Here is a 17,928-nt window from a genome sequence, read left to right on the forward strand (position 1 = left end):
GGGGGAAAGATGTGGGGAGGGAGGGAGGGAAGAAGAGAGAGAGAGAGATCAGGGCTTCTCATTCAAAACTGGAGGCAGCAGGACTGATTAGATTATATGGCCAAAATTGCAGCCAATACGGTCATGACCTAAGTTTGCATGCAAGGCTATTAGAAGCTGAAGAAAATCTATCTTACTTTGGGAGAAATAATTGGCATGATTTTTGTTCCACTGCCTTAATCCAAATTCCCAATAAAATCCCCACTTGTCCAATTGAAAATTTATTTGAGTACTTTTTAATTGATAACCAACAAATCTGGATGCTGGCTTTTTTCCACTTGAGACCACAAACAAACTGTTCCCATTTGGAACAACTAAGATTTTGGCAATGTTCATACGCTTACACAGCAGCTGTCATTTCTCTATATAATATGCTGATAATCCCACTCACAAGACACTTGAAAATATTAATGTTATATGGGACATACGTTAATACTCACTTGAATCCGTTTTTGTCTCTCTTCCAGAAAGGAGAGATATTTAGGGGCTATTTTAAGGTGTCTGATTAAACTCTCCTGTAAAGTACTAATGCAGTTTGGAAGAAAGCCGCCTGTTTCCATGGAAAATTGAAGGACATCTGCTACCTGTGGCATTAAAAAAAGACAAACAGACCAGTCTGTAGGATATATACAGAGAGCTATCTCATGACAGAAATAGCAGAAATACATTTAGAGAAACATCTTTAAATACCATTTTTCCCAAGGACCCACATGATAGACAATGCCATTAGAAAATTTAAAGTTGTTAGGTTATCTTATTCTGAAAAATTAGAAAAAAAAAAAAGAAAAGAAAAAGAAAAAGGATCACCCAACTTTAATGTGTCCCTGTCTATTTTCTTTTCCACTTCTTTTATTTGCCTGCCTTATGATTATTACTCTTTGGTGCCTTCAAGGAATGGGGAAAGGAAGATAAAATTAAAGAATTACTTCTACTTATTAGCAACTCTGGTAAAGTTTTGGTAAGGAAAGCTAATAAAATTAAGAATTGCAATCATTATTTGTCTGTGTGTGGTAGGCTAAATAACAGCCCCCAAATATATCCACATCCTAATTCCTGGACCTGTGAATGTTATCTTAAATGGCGAAATGGACTTTGCTGCTGTGATTAGTTAAGGATATCGAGATAGGGAGATTAACTTGAATTATCCAGATGGGCCCTAAATGTAATCACAAGTATTCTTATAAGACGAGGCAGAGGGAGATTTTACTACAGCCAGAAGAGAAGGTGATGTGATGATGAAAGCAGAGATTGGTGCACTGTGAAGATAGAAGGAGCCACAAGCCAAAGAACACAGGTGAAGGCTGAAAAGCAAGGAAACAGACTGTCCTCTCAGAGCCTCCAGAAGAAACCAGCCCTGCTGACACCTTGACTTTCACCCAGTGCAAATGATTTCAGATGTCTGACCTCCAGAACTGTAAGAGAGTAAATTTATGTGTTGTGTTTGTTTGTTTGTTTGTTTTTTTCGGTACGTGGGCCTCTCACTGTTGTGGCCTCTCCTGTTGCGGAGCACAGGCTCCGGACGCGCAGGCTCAGCGGCCATGGCTCACAGGCCCAGCTGCTCCGCGGCATGTGGGATCTTCCCGGACCAGGGCACGAACCTGTGTCCCCTGCTTCGGCAGGTGGACTCTCAACCACTGCGGCACCAGGGAAGCCCTAAATTTATGTTTTAAGCCACAAAATTTGTGGTGATTAGTTACAACAGCAATAGGAAACTAATACACCGTGTTAAAGGAAAACAAATTGAAATAATTCTGAATTCCTGCTTCTTGTACTATGAAAATCTGAAAAGAAAAATATGGAAAGATATGCCAATGTCTTCATTAGACAATACATACGAGGTCTAATCAAGAAGCCTGATGGCCTCAAGGGAACAATGAGCAACTGTGTTACATTTTGGAGTAAGCATAGAAGCAATCTCTATATAGTGAATGCTCTTGAAAGAAGACCCAAAGGAACATGTAAACAAGAGAAGTGGCACAAAGTTCATTACAAGCAGATACATAAAGAGCAAACTTAAACCACATACAATAACATAAAGTTGAACTTTTAGGAATTTCTGTTAAAAAATAATTGGCTAACTCATTATTTTAACCCCTCTCCAAAGGCTCTAGGTTTATATATTCAAGATCTCCCTTCCATGGCATTAACCTAGAAGACTAGAAGAACTTAAAGAATACATAATGAAAACTAGTGGGTTTATGGCTCTCACAGCCAAACCAGAAACCCAGATCTAGTATAATCTGGGAATTTCTCATTTCTCTAGGTCCTTTAGATCAGAGAAAAACTGCTTATCTTCAGGCTATCTGGGGCCAGTATAGGCTTTGGGGGAACATCTAGGACAACCTGCATCCCTGAGCTAGATGCCAATTAGCCATCAGCCTTAACTGATACATATGTGGTAAAGGCATAGACGTGACTGACTGTCCACCTCACAGTAAGAATCCATGTCAGATTTCCAAGTGACCCCAAAATTGTTTGAGTTTCTGAATGCTACAGAGTATGGAGCTTGCTTCTTATTTGAAAATTTTTGGAGCAAAATGAAGGGAAAAAACCCTAAATAATTACAAGTAACTTTTCTCCAGTACTTCTTCAGTGCACCAAATGTTCTCACATATTGTACAAACATCTTACATGAGAAGTGGGCGGGAATGAGGCACACACAAGAAGACTTTCAATCACTCATCAGATAAGGCCTATTTTCTACAGGAGCTATATACACTGCATTGATTCCAGTGTTTCCCTGCATGTACCTGGGTGTCAAAGACATTATTCAGCAAAATTCCATACTGATGAGAGAGGCAATCAGAAAGCCAACGACAATCATGGATAACCTAAGGAATCAGAAGACAGAGAAAGAGTTATTAGAACCTGGCTGTTATTCTTACTAGCAGATGAATCAACTTACACACTCACCTTCAAAATTCTCTTGTCTTCTAATACTATCTGAAGTCCATTGCTGAAAACACGACTTCCCAGAAGGAAAATGTCAAATAAGTAAACTCGGCTACTTGTGGCCACCTACAACAGACCATCCAGACACACATAAGAAAGAACTAGGGAAGGGGATCTGAGGATCAAGAAAGGCATGTGAGGGCTTCCCTGGTGGTGCAGTGGTTGAGAGTCCGCCTGCCGATGCAGGGGACATGGGTTTGTGCCCCAGTCTGGGAAAATCCCACATGCCGTGGAGCGGCTGGGCCCGTGAGCCATGGCCGCTGAGCCTGTGCGTCCGGAGCCTGTGCTCCACAACGGGAGAGGCCACAACAGTGAGAGGCCCGCGTACTGCAAAAAACAACAACAACAACAACAACAAAGAAGGGCATGTGAAAAATATTTAACAGCCTCATCTTTAAAGTAAACAATAGGCACTCATTGATTCTTAGGGAAAACAGGTTTAAATTTACCTTAAGTAAAAAAAAAACAAAACACAAAAACACTATCACTGTGATTTTCAAAAGGAAAGAAAAGGACAAGCTAGTAGTTTAGCCTTTAGCTTTTTTCTTCTTTAATGTTTTATGTCTCACCTATGGCATTCTAAAATGCAGGGATTATAGGTTTAAGGGAAATGAACAATATTTCACTCTCGATAACACCAAAGGCTATTTCTCTGAGTTCCATAATACACATGATTGTGTTGGGTGTTACATAAAATTACTCATAAGAGAAGATCCCTGTCCTCTAGCAGTTTAAAACAGGCAACAAACACACTGGCACAAATGGTAGGATGTGAAATACTGTCATTTTGATCAATTTTATACAATTATAAGTATTCTAGGTTGTTTCTGATCATAAAAGTCACAGAGGCCATACAGCTGGATAATCTACTGAATCAAAGAATGAAGGCAAGAACAGATCCAAATAGGTCTAGACAGCCAGCCACAGGACAGTCAGATACCATCTTTGTCATTTCAAGAGCTAACTATTGATACAGTTACAATTACCAGGCCTACCAGGCACCCATTCTCAGCTCTTTCATGTTGTTTGCCAAAATTTGACACCTGAAATAGTCAATCCCTGCTTTTCCTCTACCTCTTTAATTGTAAAAATTGAATAGACACATTATAGAAGTTTGGAAAATAATTCTCTGCTAGACTGTAAACTCTGTGAAAGAAGAGATTATGTCAGATTCACCACTCGTAACTAAAGCAACCACTAGAACAGAGTGAGGCACATGGACAGCTGTTATTCATCTCTTCAGTGAATCAGTGCATCATGCCACACAACACCCCCTTCCATTTGTTCATATAAAAAATGCATAACACTCTAATAATATGCATTCAAATCTATATCCCACTTCTTCATTTCATAAACTTTCAAACATTTTTCTATGCTGCATTTGTCATCGATTTTGACAGCCACATAAGATCTATCAAATGTACTGTAATGTCTGCTACTGTTAACTAAGTGGCTTCTGATTTTTCACCACTATAAATGATGCCAAAATGAATAGGTTCTCACAGAAATTTTTCTTCATGTTTTGAATTATTTAGGATAGATTCCCAGAAACAGCCCTGAGAAGTAGGCCAAAGGACAAAAAAAACCTTTAAGACTCTTAAAAAATATTTGCTACCTTAAGACATAATATTATACCTGAAAATATCTGACCACAGATGAAGGTTAAACATTTAAATAATTTAAAGTTAAAGAAAAGCAGTGGGAGGTACTTCCCTGGTGGCGCAGTGGTTAAGAATCCACCTGCCAGTGTGGGGGACACGGGTTCAAGCCCTGGTCCGCCAAGATCCCACATGCCACAGAGCAACTAAGCCCGTATACCAGAACTACTGAGCCTGCGCTCTAGAGCCCGTGAGCCACAACTACTGAGCCCATGCACCACAACTACTGAATCCCACGTACCTAGAGCCTGTGCTCTGCAACAAGAGAAGCCACCGCAAATGAGAAGCTCGCGCACTGCAATGAAGAGTAGCCCCAGCTCGCCTCAACTAGAGAAAGCCCGTGCGCAGCAATGATGACCCAATGCAGCCAAAAAAAAAAGAAAAGCAGTGGGAAATACTGACAGAAAGAAAGCAGATTAGAAAAAACAGAACAAAGAAGGAAACACAAAATGAAAATAAAGGTTTAGGAATTAAAGGTGACAGATACTGAGGACAGTGAGGAGCTGGAAATAGAGGGATAGGCTTGAGGTCTGTATGTGAAGAAGTAAGCCTCCAAGTTATCCCTTCCCACTCCCACGGAGGACAGAAGATATATTCTCTGTATAAATCCAACAAGGGAGGCTCTAGAGTTGGGAATATAAGATATAGAAGAGGGCAGAGGTTTGGTAATGGACTGAAAAATGAGTCTGCACACAATTGTGAGCCTCCAGACCTTTTCCCTTGTAACTTCCAGCTTGATACCACCAGCCTGTATTGGAACAGGAGGATAGAGGGCTCCAGGGAAGATGGCTTCAAGACAAAGATGAAGCACAGATTATCAAGATAGATGTAAGCATGTGAAAAACTACATTGAGGGGAAAATATGGGAAGGCTTTGTCACAAATGAAAGGAAAACAAAGCTAGTAAGATGAGGCAATTATCAATTCTATGAAAAACAAAAAGTTGGGCAAGAAAAGAAACAATCTTACTGGACCAACAAGGAGTAATGGTTACATAGCCATAATCACATATAGCCTGAATCCTGTCTTAACCAAACATTGGGATATAACTTCCCCCCCAAAAAACCCAAAAACACTAATTTGAAAACATACATGCACCCGAATGTTCATAGCGGCATTATTTACAATAGCCAAGACATGGAAACTACCTAAGTGTTCATCAGCAGATGAAGGGATAAAGAAGATGTGGTGTATATATACAATGGAATACTACTCATCCATAAAAAAGAATGAAATTTTGCCATTTGCAGTAACATGGATGGACTTGGAGGACATTATGCTATGTGAAATAAGTCAGATAGAGAAAGAAAAATACCGTAGGATATCACTTATATGTGGAATCTAAAAAATACAACAAATGAGTGAATATAACAAAAAAGAAGCCAACTCACAGATACAGAGAACAAACTAGTGGTTACCAGTGGTGGGGGGAATATAGGGGTGAGGCAGTGGGAGGTACAAACTATTGGGTGTAATATAGGCTCAAGGATGTATTGTACAACATGGGGAATACCGCCAACAATTTTGTGATAACGGTAAGTGGAAAGTAACCTTTAAAATTGTATAAAAATAAAATCTTTTAAAATTGGGATATAACTAAATTGGGAGGCTCTAGGGAGGTGTGGGTGCTATAAGTGAGCAAAATCTTTGTTTAGTATAATAAAAGTTAATAATTTGTAAAACTGATGAATAAAGAGAGAGCAATAAGCATATTATCAAAAAATGAAAATAGACACATTTCAACATGTTAAAAGTAGTTGCCTCTGTACTTTTTTGTGTCTGGCTCCCTGGGTTTTGAGGATGCTACCAGAGGACACCCCTTGATGGCATGGCTCTGGTGGCCAGGGTGGCTTGTATTCCTGGGTCTCGTGGGACTGTGGCAATCGGAGGGACAGTTCTTGGCAGGCTACCACCCCTAGGGCACTGCACAGAGAGTGGACTGGGGCACACTCTCCAGTCTTTTTGTGAAGGAGGGCTCTTCGCTCATCCTGGAGCTTCAGCCTGAGAGGCAGGCTTCAGGATTGGTACACATTAGTGGCCTATGGAGTTGCTCTCAAGGAACATAAGCTGTGGACTCCATCTTGACGCTCTCCCTTGCTCCAGCTCACCTATATCACCCAGAAAAGAGCTTTGACACTCATCTGGAGCCCTGATTTCTGCAACTGCTGCTCAGGGGACACCTCCAGATTGCCTGGCTCTGGTGGCCAGCAAGGTTTATGCTTGTGGTCCCACAGGAATGTACATATTTGCATACTTAAAAAACTGATGCCTGAGGGTCTCACTTCCAGTCACCCTGAGTCTATGTGCTGAGATTCTCCCCTTTAGGACACTGACAGGTCTTGGCACATCCTCAACTACTGGGAGCTATTAAAAATATAATAGGCTGCTTGGACAAGGCCAAGAGGTTTGAAAGACAACCAGGAGCTGAGGCAGGGTTGAATGACAAGGTTCATCTCCTACATGAGGCCACTCCTTCAACACTGGGAGGAGTGGCTGTTTCATCTACTATATAGAAACCAACACAGAGAGTCAACCTCAGGAAAAAAAACTTAATGAAATGGAGATAAATAATTTACCTGATAAAGAGCTCAAATAATGGTCTATAAAGATGCTCACCAAACTGGGGAGAAGAATGGATGAACCCAGTGAGCACTTCAACAAAGAGATGGAAATGTAAGAAAGTACCAAATAGAAGTCACAGACCTAAAGAATATAATAATTGAACTGAAAAATACACTAGATGGGTTCACTAGCAGACTAGATAAAGCAGAAGAAAGGATCAGTCAACTCAAAGACAAGGCAGTGGAACTCACCCATTCAGAGCAGCAAAAAGAAAAAACAATGAAAAAAGTAAAGATAGCTTAAGGTCTTATGGAACAGCATCACATGGACTAACACTTGCATCACAGGTCTCCTATAAGGAGAATGAAATGAAAAATGTAAATGAAATAATGTTTGTCAAAGTACTTTGTCAACTGTAAAGTGCTGTACACATGTACTTTAACAACCTTGTTACTGGATTCTTAAAAAAAACAAAAGCACCACCTCTGAAGAGAGAAATGGAGTGAGGATTTTCCTGTCCTCATAAGCCTTTTAGCATTTTTGTTTTTTGCTTTTAATACATAGGGCATGTGATACTTTGATTTAAAAAATTAAACATACAAGTCCAAGGACCTGGTGGGAGAAAACGTGCCCATTGATTTGCTTCCAGTCACAAAGATGATATTTGTAACCAACTGGATGTCCCCTCTGGTATCTATAAACAAAAGGGGACAAATTAGGAAATAACCTAGAGGTGCTCAGGCCTGCATTACCAGGAAGTCAACCCTTTTGTTTTGGTAGAGAGAGGTTTTGGTTTGGTTTCTTCCTCCCTACCCAGCTTTATTGAGATAAAATTAGCATATAACATTGTGTAAGTTTAAGGTATATAACATGATAATTTGATGTAAGTATATACTGCAAAAGGATTACTATGATGAGGGTAGTTAACATATCTATTACCTCACATGGTTATCTGTGTGTGGTGAGAACTTTTAAGATCTACTCTCTTAGCAGCTTTTAAGTATACAATACAGTATTGTTATCTATAATTACCGTGCTGTGCATTACATTCCCATAACCTATTTATCTTATAACTGGAAGTTGTACCTTTTGACTACCTTCATCCATTTCCCCCATTCCCCCACTCCTGGAACCACTACTCTGCTCTCTGTTTCTATGAGTTTGGTTTTTTTGATTCTGCATATAAGTGAGAGCATACGGTATTTGTCTTTCTCTGTCTAACTTATTTTACTTAGCTGAATCCCTCCAGGTTCATCCATGTCATCACAAATGGCAGAATTTCCTTCTTTTTTATGGCAGAATAATATTCCATTGTACATATATATCACATTTACTTTATCTATTCATCCATCTATGGACACTTGGTTGTTTCCATGTATTGGTTATTGTAAATAATGCTGCAATATGAACATGGGAATACAGTTATCTCTTTGAGATCCTGTTTTCATTTCCTTTGGATATATACCCAGAAGTGGGATTGCTGGACCACATGTTGTTTTATTTCTAATTTTACTTTATTTTTTTTTGTGGTATGCGGGCCTCTCGCTGTTGTGGCCTCTCCCGTTGTGGAGCACAGGCTCTGGACGTGCAGGCTCAGCGGCCATGGCTCACGGGCCCAGCCACTCCGCGGCATGTGGGATCTTCCCGGACCGGGGCATGAACCCGTGTCCCCTGCATCGGCAGGCAGACTCTCAACCACTGCGCCACCAGGGAAGCTCTATTTTTAATTTTTTTGAGGAGCCTCCATACTGTTTCCATAGTGGCTCCACCAATTTATACTCCCACCAACAGTACACAAAGGTTCCCTTTTCCCGATATATTCATCAGCACTTATCTCTTGGCGTATTTTTTTGTTGTTGTTTTTTGTTTTTTTTTTTTTGCTGTACGCGGGCCTCTCACTGTTGTGGCCTCTCCCGTTGTGAAGCACAGGCTCCGGATGCACAGGCTCAGCAGCCATGGCTCACGGGCCCAGCCGCTCCACGGCATGTGGGATCTTCCCGGACTGGGGCACAAACCCACGTCCCCTGCATCGGCAGATGGACTCTCAACCACTGCGCCACCAGGGAAGCCCCGCGTGTGTCTTTTTGAATTATGGTTTTCTCTGGGTATACGTCCAGTAGTGGGATTGCTGGGTCATATGGTAATTCTATTTTTAGTTCTTTAAGGAACCTCCATAGTGGCTCTATCAATTTACATTCCCACCAACAGTGCAAGACGGTTCCCTTTTCTCCACACTCTCTCCAGCATTTGTTGTTTGTAGATTTTCTGATGATGCCCATTCAAACTGGTGTGAGGTGATACCTCACTGTAGTTTTGATTTGCATTTCTCTAATAGTGATGTTGAGCAGCTTTTCATGTGCTTCTTGGCCATCTGTATGTCTTCTTTGGAGAAATGTCTATTTAGGTCTTCTGCCCATTTTTGGATTGGGTTGTTTGTTTTTTTACTATTGAGCTGCATGAGCTGTTTATATATTTTGGAGATTAATCCTTTGTCCGATGATTCATTTGCAAATATTTTCTCCCATTCTGAGGGTTGTCTTTTCGTCTTGTTTATATTTTCCTTTGCTGTGCAAAAGCTTTTAAGTTTCATGAGGTCCCCCATTTTTATATTTGTTTTTATTTCCATTACTCTAGGAGGTGGGTCAAAAAATATCCTGCTGTGATTTATGTCAAAGAGTGTTCTTCCTATGTTTTCCTCTAAGAGTTTTATAGTGCCCAGTCTTACATTTAGGTCTCTAATCTATTTTGAGTTTATTATTGTGTATGGTGCTAGGGAGCATTTTAATTTCATTCTTTTACATGTAGCTGTCTAGTTTTCCCAGCACCACTTATTGAAGAGACTGTCTTTTCTCCACTGTATATCCTTGCCTCCTTTGTCATAGATTAGTTGACCATAGGTGCATGGGTTTATCTCTGGGATTTCTATCCTGTTCCATTGATCTATATTTCTGTTTTTGTGCCAGTACCATACTGTCTTGATTACTGTAGCTTTGTAGTATAGTCTGAAGTCAGGGAGTCTGATTCCTCCAGCTCCGTTTTTTTCCCTCAAGACTGCTTTGGCTATTCGGGGTCTTTCGTGTCTCCATACAAATTTTAAGGTTTTTTGTTCTAGTTCTGTAAAAAATGCCATTGGTAATTTGATAGGGATTGCATTGAATCTGTAGATTGCTTTGGGTAGTACAGTCATTTTCACAATATTGATTCTTCCAATCCAAGAACATGGTATATCTCTCCATCTATTTGTATCATCTTTAATTTCTTTCATCAGTGTCTTATAGTTTTCTGCATACAGGTCTTTTCTCTCCCTAGGTAGATTTATTCCTAGGTATTTTATTCTTTTTGTTGCAGTGGTAAATGGGAGTGTTTCCTTAATTTCTCCTTCAGATTTTTCATCATTAGTGTATAGGAATGCAAGAGATTTCTGTGCATTAATTTTGTATCCTGCAACTTTACCAAATTCATTGATTAGCTCTAGTAGTTTCCTGGTGGCATCTTTAGGATTCTCTGTGTATAGGTATCATGTCATCTGCAAACAGTGACAGTTTTACTTCTTCTTTTCCAATTTGTATTGTTTTTATTTCTTTCTCTTCTCTGATTGCCGTGTCTAGGACTTCCAAAACTATGTTGAATAATGGTGGTGAGAGTGGACATCCTTTCTTGTTCCTGATCTTAGAGGAAATGCTTTCAGTTTTTCACCATTGAGAATGATGTTTGCTGTGCGTTTGTTGTATATGGCCTTTATTATGTTGAGGTAGGTTCCTTCTTTGCCCACTTTCTGGAGAGTTTTTATCATAAATGGGTGTTGAATTTTGTCAAAAGCTTTTTCCGCATCTATTGAGATGATCATATGGTTTTTATTCTTCAATTTGTTAATATGGTGTATCACATTGATTGATTTGCGTATATTGAAGAATCCTTGCATCCCTGGGATACATCCCACTCGATCATGGTGTATGATCCTTTTAATGTGTTGTTGGATTCCGTTTGCTAGTATTTTGTTGAGGATTTTTGCATCTATATTCATCAGTGATATTGGTCTGTAATTTTCTTATTTTGTAGTATCTTTGTCTGGTTTTGGTATCAGGGTGATGGTGGCCTCATAGAATGAGTTTGGGGGCATTCCTTCCTCTGCAATTTTTTGGAAGAGTTTGAGAAGGGTGGGTGTTAGCTCTCCTCTAAATGTTTGATAGAATTCGCCTGTGAAGCCATCTGGTCCTGGGCTTTTGTTTGTTGGAAGATTTTTAATCACAGTTTCAATTTCATTACTTGTGAATGGTCTGTTCATATTTTCTGTTTCTTCCTGGTTCAGTCTTGGAAGGTTATACCTTTCTAAGAATTTGTCCATTTCTTCCAGGTTGTCCATTTTATTGGCATAGAGTTGCTTGTAGTTGTCTCATAGGATGCTTTGTATTTCTGCTGTGTCTGTTGTAACTTCTCCTTTTTCATTTCTAATTTTATTGATTTGAGTCCTCTCCCTCTTTTTCTTGATGAGTCTGGCTAATGGTTTATCAATTTGGTTTATCTTCTCAAAGAACCAGCTTTTAGTTTTGTTGATCTTTGCTGTTGTTTTCTTTGTTTCTATTTCATTCATTTCTGCTCTGATCTTTATGATTTCTTTCCTTCTGCTAACTTTGGGTTTTGTTTGTTCTTCTTTCTCTAGTTCCTTTAGGTGTAAGGTTAGATTGTTTATTTCAGATTTTTCTCGTTTCTTGAGGTAGGCTTGTATAGCTATAAACTTCTCTTAGAACTGCTTTTGCTGCATCCCATAGGTTTTGGATCGTTGTGTTTTCACTGTCATTTGTCTGTAGGTATTTTTTTATTTCCTCTTTGATTTCTTCAGTGATCTCTTGGTTATTTAGTAACGTATTGTTTGGCCTCCATGTGTTTGTGTTTTTTACATTTTTTTCCCTGTAACTGATTTCTAATCTCATAGCATTGTGGTCAGAAAAGATGCTTGATATGATTTCAATTTTCTTAAATTTACTGAGGCTTCATTTGTGATCCAAGATGTGATCTATCCTGGAGAATGTTCCATGAGCACTTGAGAAGAAAGTGTAACCTGCTGTTTTTGGATGGAATGTCCTATAAATATCAATTAAATATATCTGGTCTATTGTGTCATTTAAAGCTTCTGTTTCCTTATTAATTTTCCGTTTGGATGATCTGTCCATTGGTGTAAGTGAGGTGTTAAAGTCCCCCACTATTATTCTGTTACTGTTGATTTCCTCTTTTAGAGCTGTTAGCAGTTGCCTTATGTATTGAGGTGCTCCTATGTTGGGTGCATATATATTTATTATTGCTATATTTTCTTCTTGGATTGATCCCTTGATCATTACGTAGTGTCCTTCCTTGTCTCTTGTAACATTCTTTATTTTAAAGTCTATTTTATCTGATATGAGTATTGCTACTCCAGCTTTCTTTTGATTTTCATTTGCATGGAATATCTTTTTCCATCCCCTCACTTTCAGTCTGTATGTGTCCCTAGGTCTGAAGTGGGTCTCTTGTAGACAGCATATATATCCATTCAGCAAGCCTGTGTCTTTTGGTTGGAGCATTTAATCTGTTCATGTTTAAGGTACTTATCGATATGTATGTTCCTATTACCATTTTCTTAATTGTTTTGGGTTTGTTTTTCTAGGTCCTTTTCTTCTCTTGTGTTTCCCACTTAGAGAAGTTTCTTTAGCATTTGTTGTAGAGCTGGTTTGGTGGTGCTGAATTCTCTTAGCTTTTGTTTGTCTGTAAAGCTTTTGATTTCTCCATCGAATCTGAATGAGATCCTTGCTGGGTAGAGTAATCTTGGTTGTAGCTTCTTCCCTTTCATCACTTTAAGTATATCATGCCACTCCTTTCTGGCTTGTAGAGTTTCTTCTGAGAAATCAGCTGTTAACCTTATGGGAGTTCCCTTGTATGTTATTTGTCATTTTTCCCTTGCTGCTTTCAATAATTTTTCTTTGTCTTTAATTTTTGCCAATTTGATTTCTATGTGTCTCGGTGTGTTTCTCCTTGGGTTTATCCTGTATGGGACTCGCTGCACTTCCTGGACTTGGGTGGCTATTTCCTTTCCCATGTTAGGGAAGTTTTCGACTATAATCTCTTCAAATATTTTCTTGGGTCCTTTCTCTCTCTCTTCTCCTTCTGGGACCCCTATAATGCGAATGTTGTTGCATTTAATGTTGTCCCAGAGGTCTCTTAGGCTGTCTTCATTTCTTTTCATTCTTTTTTCTTTATTCTGTTCCACAGTAGTGAATTCCACCATTCTGTCTTCCAGGTCACTTATCCATTCTTCTGCCTCAGTTATTCTGCTATTGATTCCTTCTAGTGTAGTTTTCATTTCAGTTATTGTATCATTCATCTCTGTTTGTTCTTTAATTCTCCTAGATCTTTGTTAAACATTTCTTGCATCTTCTCAGTCTTTGCCTCCATTCTTTTTCCGAGGTCCTGGATCATCTTCACTATCATTATTCTGAATTCTTTTTCTGGAAGATTGCCTATCTCCATTTCATTTAATTGTTTTTCTGGGGTTTTATCTTGTTCCTTCATCTGATACATAGCCCTCTGCCTTTTCATCTTGTCTATCTTTCTGTGAATGTGGTTTTTGTTCCACAGGCTGCAGGATTGTAGTTCTTGCTTCTGCTGTCTGCCCTCTGGTGGATGAGGCCAAGAGGCTTGTGAAAGTTTCCTGATGGGAGGGACTGGTGGTGGGTAGAGCTGGCTGTTGCTCTGGTGGGCAGAGCTCAGTAAAACTTTAATCTGCTTGTCTGCTGATGCTTGGGGCTGGGTTCCCTCCCTGTTGGTTGTTTGGCCTGAGGCAACCCAACACTGGAGCCTACCCGGCTCTTTGGTGGGGCTGATGGCGGACTCTGGGAGGGCTCATGCCAAGAGATACTTCCCACAACTTCTGCTGCCAGTGTCCTTGTCCCTTGGTGAGCCACAGCTGCCCCCTGCCTCTGCAGGAGACCTTCCAACATTAGCAGGTAGGTCTGCTTCAGTCTCATCTGGGGTCACTTCTCCTTCCCCTGGGTCCCAATGTGCACACTACTTTGTGTGTGCCCTCCAAGAGTGGAGTCTCTGTTTCCCCCAGTCCTGCCAAAGTCCTGCAATCAAATCTTGCTAGCCGAAGTCTGAGTCTCTAGAAATTCCTCCTTCCGTTGCCAGACCCTCAGGTTGGGAAGCCTGACATGTGGCTCAGAACCTTCACTCCAGTGGGTGACTTCTGGGGTATAAGTGTTCTCCAGTTTGTGAGTCACCCACCCAGCAGTTATGGGATTTGATTTTATTGTGATAGCACCCCTCCTACCGTCTCACTGCAGCTTCTCCTTTGTCTTTGCATGTGGGGTATCTTTTTTGGTGAGTTCCAGTGTCTTCCGGTTGATGACTATTCAGCAGTTAGTTGTGATTCTGGTGTTCTCAAAAGAGGGAGTGAGACCATGTCCTTCTACTCCACCATCTTGAACCAATCTCAAGCTTTTTAATTTGATGTTGTCCAAATTGTTTATTTTTGCTTTTGTTGTTTGTGGAGGTTTGTTTTAAATAATTTGCATTTGTGCTGCTAACTCTAACCTAGTCACCTAAAAGCTAAGGTTTACCGAGAAAGTGCATGGAACAAGAGGGAGGCAATTTAATCCCTGAGCAAAACTGGGCTTGATACCTCCATTCCTTACCCTTTGAGAAAGTAAACATTCCAGAGGAAAGAGTTCGAGAAGGCAGATTGCCAATCCTAATAAAAATATTCTCTCAGTAGGCTGATGTAGGTCTTCACTCAAAGGATGGAGGGGGCTTCCCTGGTGATGCAGTGGTTGAGAGTCCACCTGCTGATGCAGGGGACACGGGTAAAAAAAAAAAGGATGGAGGACATCGATTGGGAATTCAGCTGGCTTTCTTGGCCCACTCCCCCTTAAATACTGATGATGCTGAGTTTGATCCAAAGGTGGTTATCCATCCTCTAGCTATTCAAGGCTCACTACAAAGTTCTTTGGATATAATGGATATCCTCACCTACATCTCCTTGATCCAGGAAAATGAGAATGATGTGGCAGAAATCTACTGTGGAAATCTACCAACCAGAGGAAAGATAAGAAATTCTCCATATTTCGGGACTTCCCTGGTGGTCCAGTGGTAAAGAATCTGCCTTACAATGCAGGGGACGCAGGTTCAATCTCTGGTCAGGGAACTAAGATCCCACATGCTGCGGGGCAACTAAGCCCGTGCACCAGCTACTGAGCTTGTGCACCTCAACTAGAGAGCCCACATGCCGCAAACTACAGAGCCCACGCAGCCTGGAGCCCGTGCACCGCAAAGAAAGATCCTGCATGCCTAAGCGAAGGTCCCATGTCCCACAACTAAGACCTGACAGAGCGAAAAATAAATACAATAAATAAATAAATAATAAATCTTAAAAAAAAAAAAGAAATTCTCCATATGTCTAAGGCAAGAGAACAGAGCTGGGAAAGAAAACGTCAGGTAGAGCCTCTGAGACAGCAGAGACAGCAACGATGATTATAAAGCTCTTTCCTTTTTTTTTTCGGCCGTACCACACAGCATGCAGGATCTTAGTTCCCCGACCAGGGATCAAACCTGTGCAGTACAAGCACGGAGTCTTTTTTTTTTTTTTTAATTTATTTTTGGCTGCGTTGGGTCTTCATTGCTGTGCGCAGGCTTTCTCTAGTTGCGACAAGCGCCGGCTTCTCATTGTGGTGGCTTTTCCTGCGGAGCACGGGCTCTAGGCGCGTGGGCTTCAGTAGTTGTGGCACGCGGGCTCACTAGTTGTGGCTCGCGTTCTAGAGCGCGGGCTTAGTAGTTGTGGCACATGGGCTTAGTTGCTCTGCAGCATGTGGGATCTTCCTTGACCAGGGCTCGAACCCGTGTCCCCTGCATTGGAAGGCAGATTCTTAACCACTGAGCCACAAGGGAAGTCCCAGAAGCAAGGAGTCTTAACCACTGGACCACCAGGGAAGTCCCTAAAGCTCTTTCCTTTGAAAATAATAAACTGAGTACAAGAAAATTGAAAGGAATTCCAAACAAGCTATAGGACAGTGACACTGGGGTGACATAAAAAAGACAATTAAAATAAATTTACCAGTGAATCTACAATTATTTCAAAATAAAAAGTTTTAAGAAATCTTTTACCTGAAGCCAACATAGTCTCCCATGACGACACACATTAGCTCCTTCTGCTGCCACACTCAGGACACTTTGCTTCTTGATGTGGAGCATCTGGTAAGAAAAGGAAGAAAATAAAAATCTCCAGGAAATAAATGTTGCAATTATGACATCATGAATGGCACAAGTAAAATGGCTAGAAATAAACAAAGTGGATCATATTTTTTTACACTTACAAAATCCGAAACACATGTCTGCTTCACACACACACACACAAATCACATTGAATGCTTCTGATCCTCTTTTCAGGGTTCACAAAGTTATTCCACAACTGGAAAATAAATCATTCATATTGCAAATGCTAATAAGAGTTGAAAACTCAGATACCTTTTGTTACCACTGGTGTTACAGCAAAAGGTTTCCAGTCTTTATGGCAAGATTCCTCATGCAAAGAACAGCAATTTACTGTACCTAAAGGGAACTCACACAGTGGCTGAGTCTCACAGTATCTACTGTTCAGAATGAGAAAAACACAGACTTAACAGGTCCTTTAAAGTCTTGGATTCATTAAAATATTCAAAACTGAAATAGGGGTATCCTGGAAACATATGCTGGTCCTCTTATTATCTATATTCTTATCATATTTCAAAACATTATACAATTCTAAAATCTTTACTGCATAACCCATGAAAATATCTGCATGGCACAAGATTCTCCCCATTTTACAGGTAGATAAATTACTCAAGAATAGAAAGGCAAAGTAACTTACACTAGCACAATATCTTCCTTTACAGAGCATAAAGTGTTCTATATTCTGAGTATCTTTCATCAACGATAAAAAATGGGGACTGAACTTCAGTTCCATTCTCAATCAACAAGAAGGCTGCAAAACTGGGAACAAAAGCTGTATTTCCCTATTGATAAGAATTTCCAACTAACTCTTTAAATTTCCGGAGCAAAAGTTCTTATCTTATTATTTGTTGTTGTTGTCATGGACCCTTTAAAGCATCTGTTGATATATAAAGAATTCTTGTAACTCAATTAAAATGGCAAATGAATAGATATTTCTCTAAAGAAGATGTACAAATAGCCAATAAGCCTATATGGGAAAAGAATCTAAAAAAGAGTGGATATATGTATAGGTATAACTGATTCACTTTGCTGTACACCTGAAACTAACACAACATTGTAAATCAACTATACTCCAACAAAAATTTTTTTTAAAAAGAAAAAAAATAGCCAATAAACACATGAAAATATGCTTAACACTATTAGCCTTCAGGGAAATGCAAATCAAAACCACAATGAGATACTACTTCACACCACTAGGATGGCTATAATTAAAATGACAGGCAATAGTGTCGGTAAGAATGTGGAGAAATTGGAACCCTCACGCCCCGCTGGTGGGAAAGTAAAGTGGTGCAGCGCTTTGCAAAACAGTATGGCCAGTCCTCAAAAAGTTAAACACAGAGTTATTACATGAGCCAGCAATTCCACTTGTAAGTATCTATCCAAGAGAAATGGAAACGTGTCCACACAAAAACTTGTATATGTATGTTCACAGCAGCACTATTCATAATAGCCAAAAAGTAGAAACAACCCAAATGTCCATCAAATGG

General features: G+C 40.0%; 1 protein-coding gene across 1 annotated transcript in view; it reads right to left on the reverse strand.

Annotated features, from left to right (window-relative positions):
- The window catches only part of EXD1 (exonuclease 3'-5' domain containing 1), a 39,280-nt gene that overhangs the window by 6,363 nt on the left and 14,989 nt on the right, over positions 1–17,928 (reverse strand). The window contains exons 7-10 of the mRNA XM_019935313.3: positions 16,337–16,423; positions 2,953–3,057; positions 2,790–2,870; positions 480–623 (exon numbers count right to left, since the gene is read on the reverse strand). Of these exons, the coding sequence (XP_019790872.1) occupies positions 480–623; positions 2,790–2,870; positions 2,953–3,057; positions 16,337–16,423 (417 nt within the window). The remainder of the gene's footprint in view (positions 1–479; positions 624–2,789; positions 2,871–2,952; positions 3,058–16,336; positions 16,424–17,928) is intronic.

This window comes from Tursiops truncatus, chromosome 2 (assembly GCF_011762595.2).
Source record: "Tursiops truncatus isolate mTurTru1 chromosome 2, mTurTru1.mat.Y, whole genome shotgun sequence".
NCBI classification, from domain to species: domain Eukaryota; kingdom Metazoa; phylum Chordata; class Mammalia; order Artiodactyla; family Delphinidae; genus Tursiops; species Tursiops truncatus.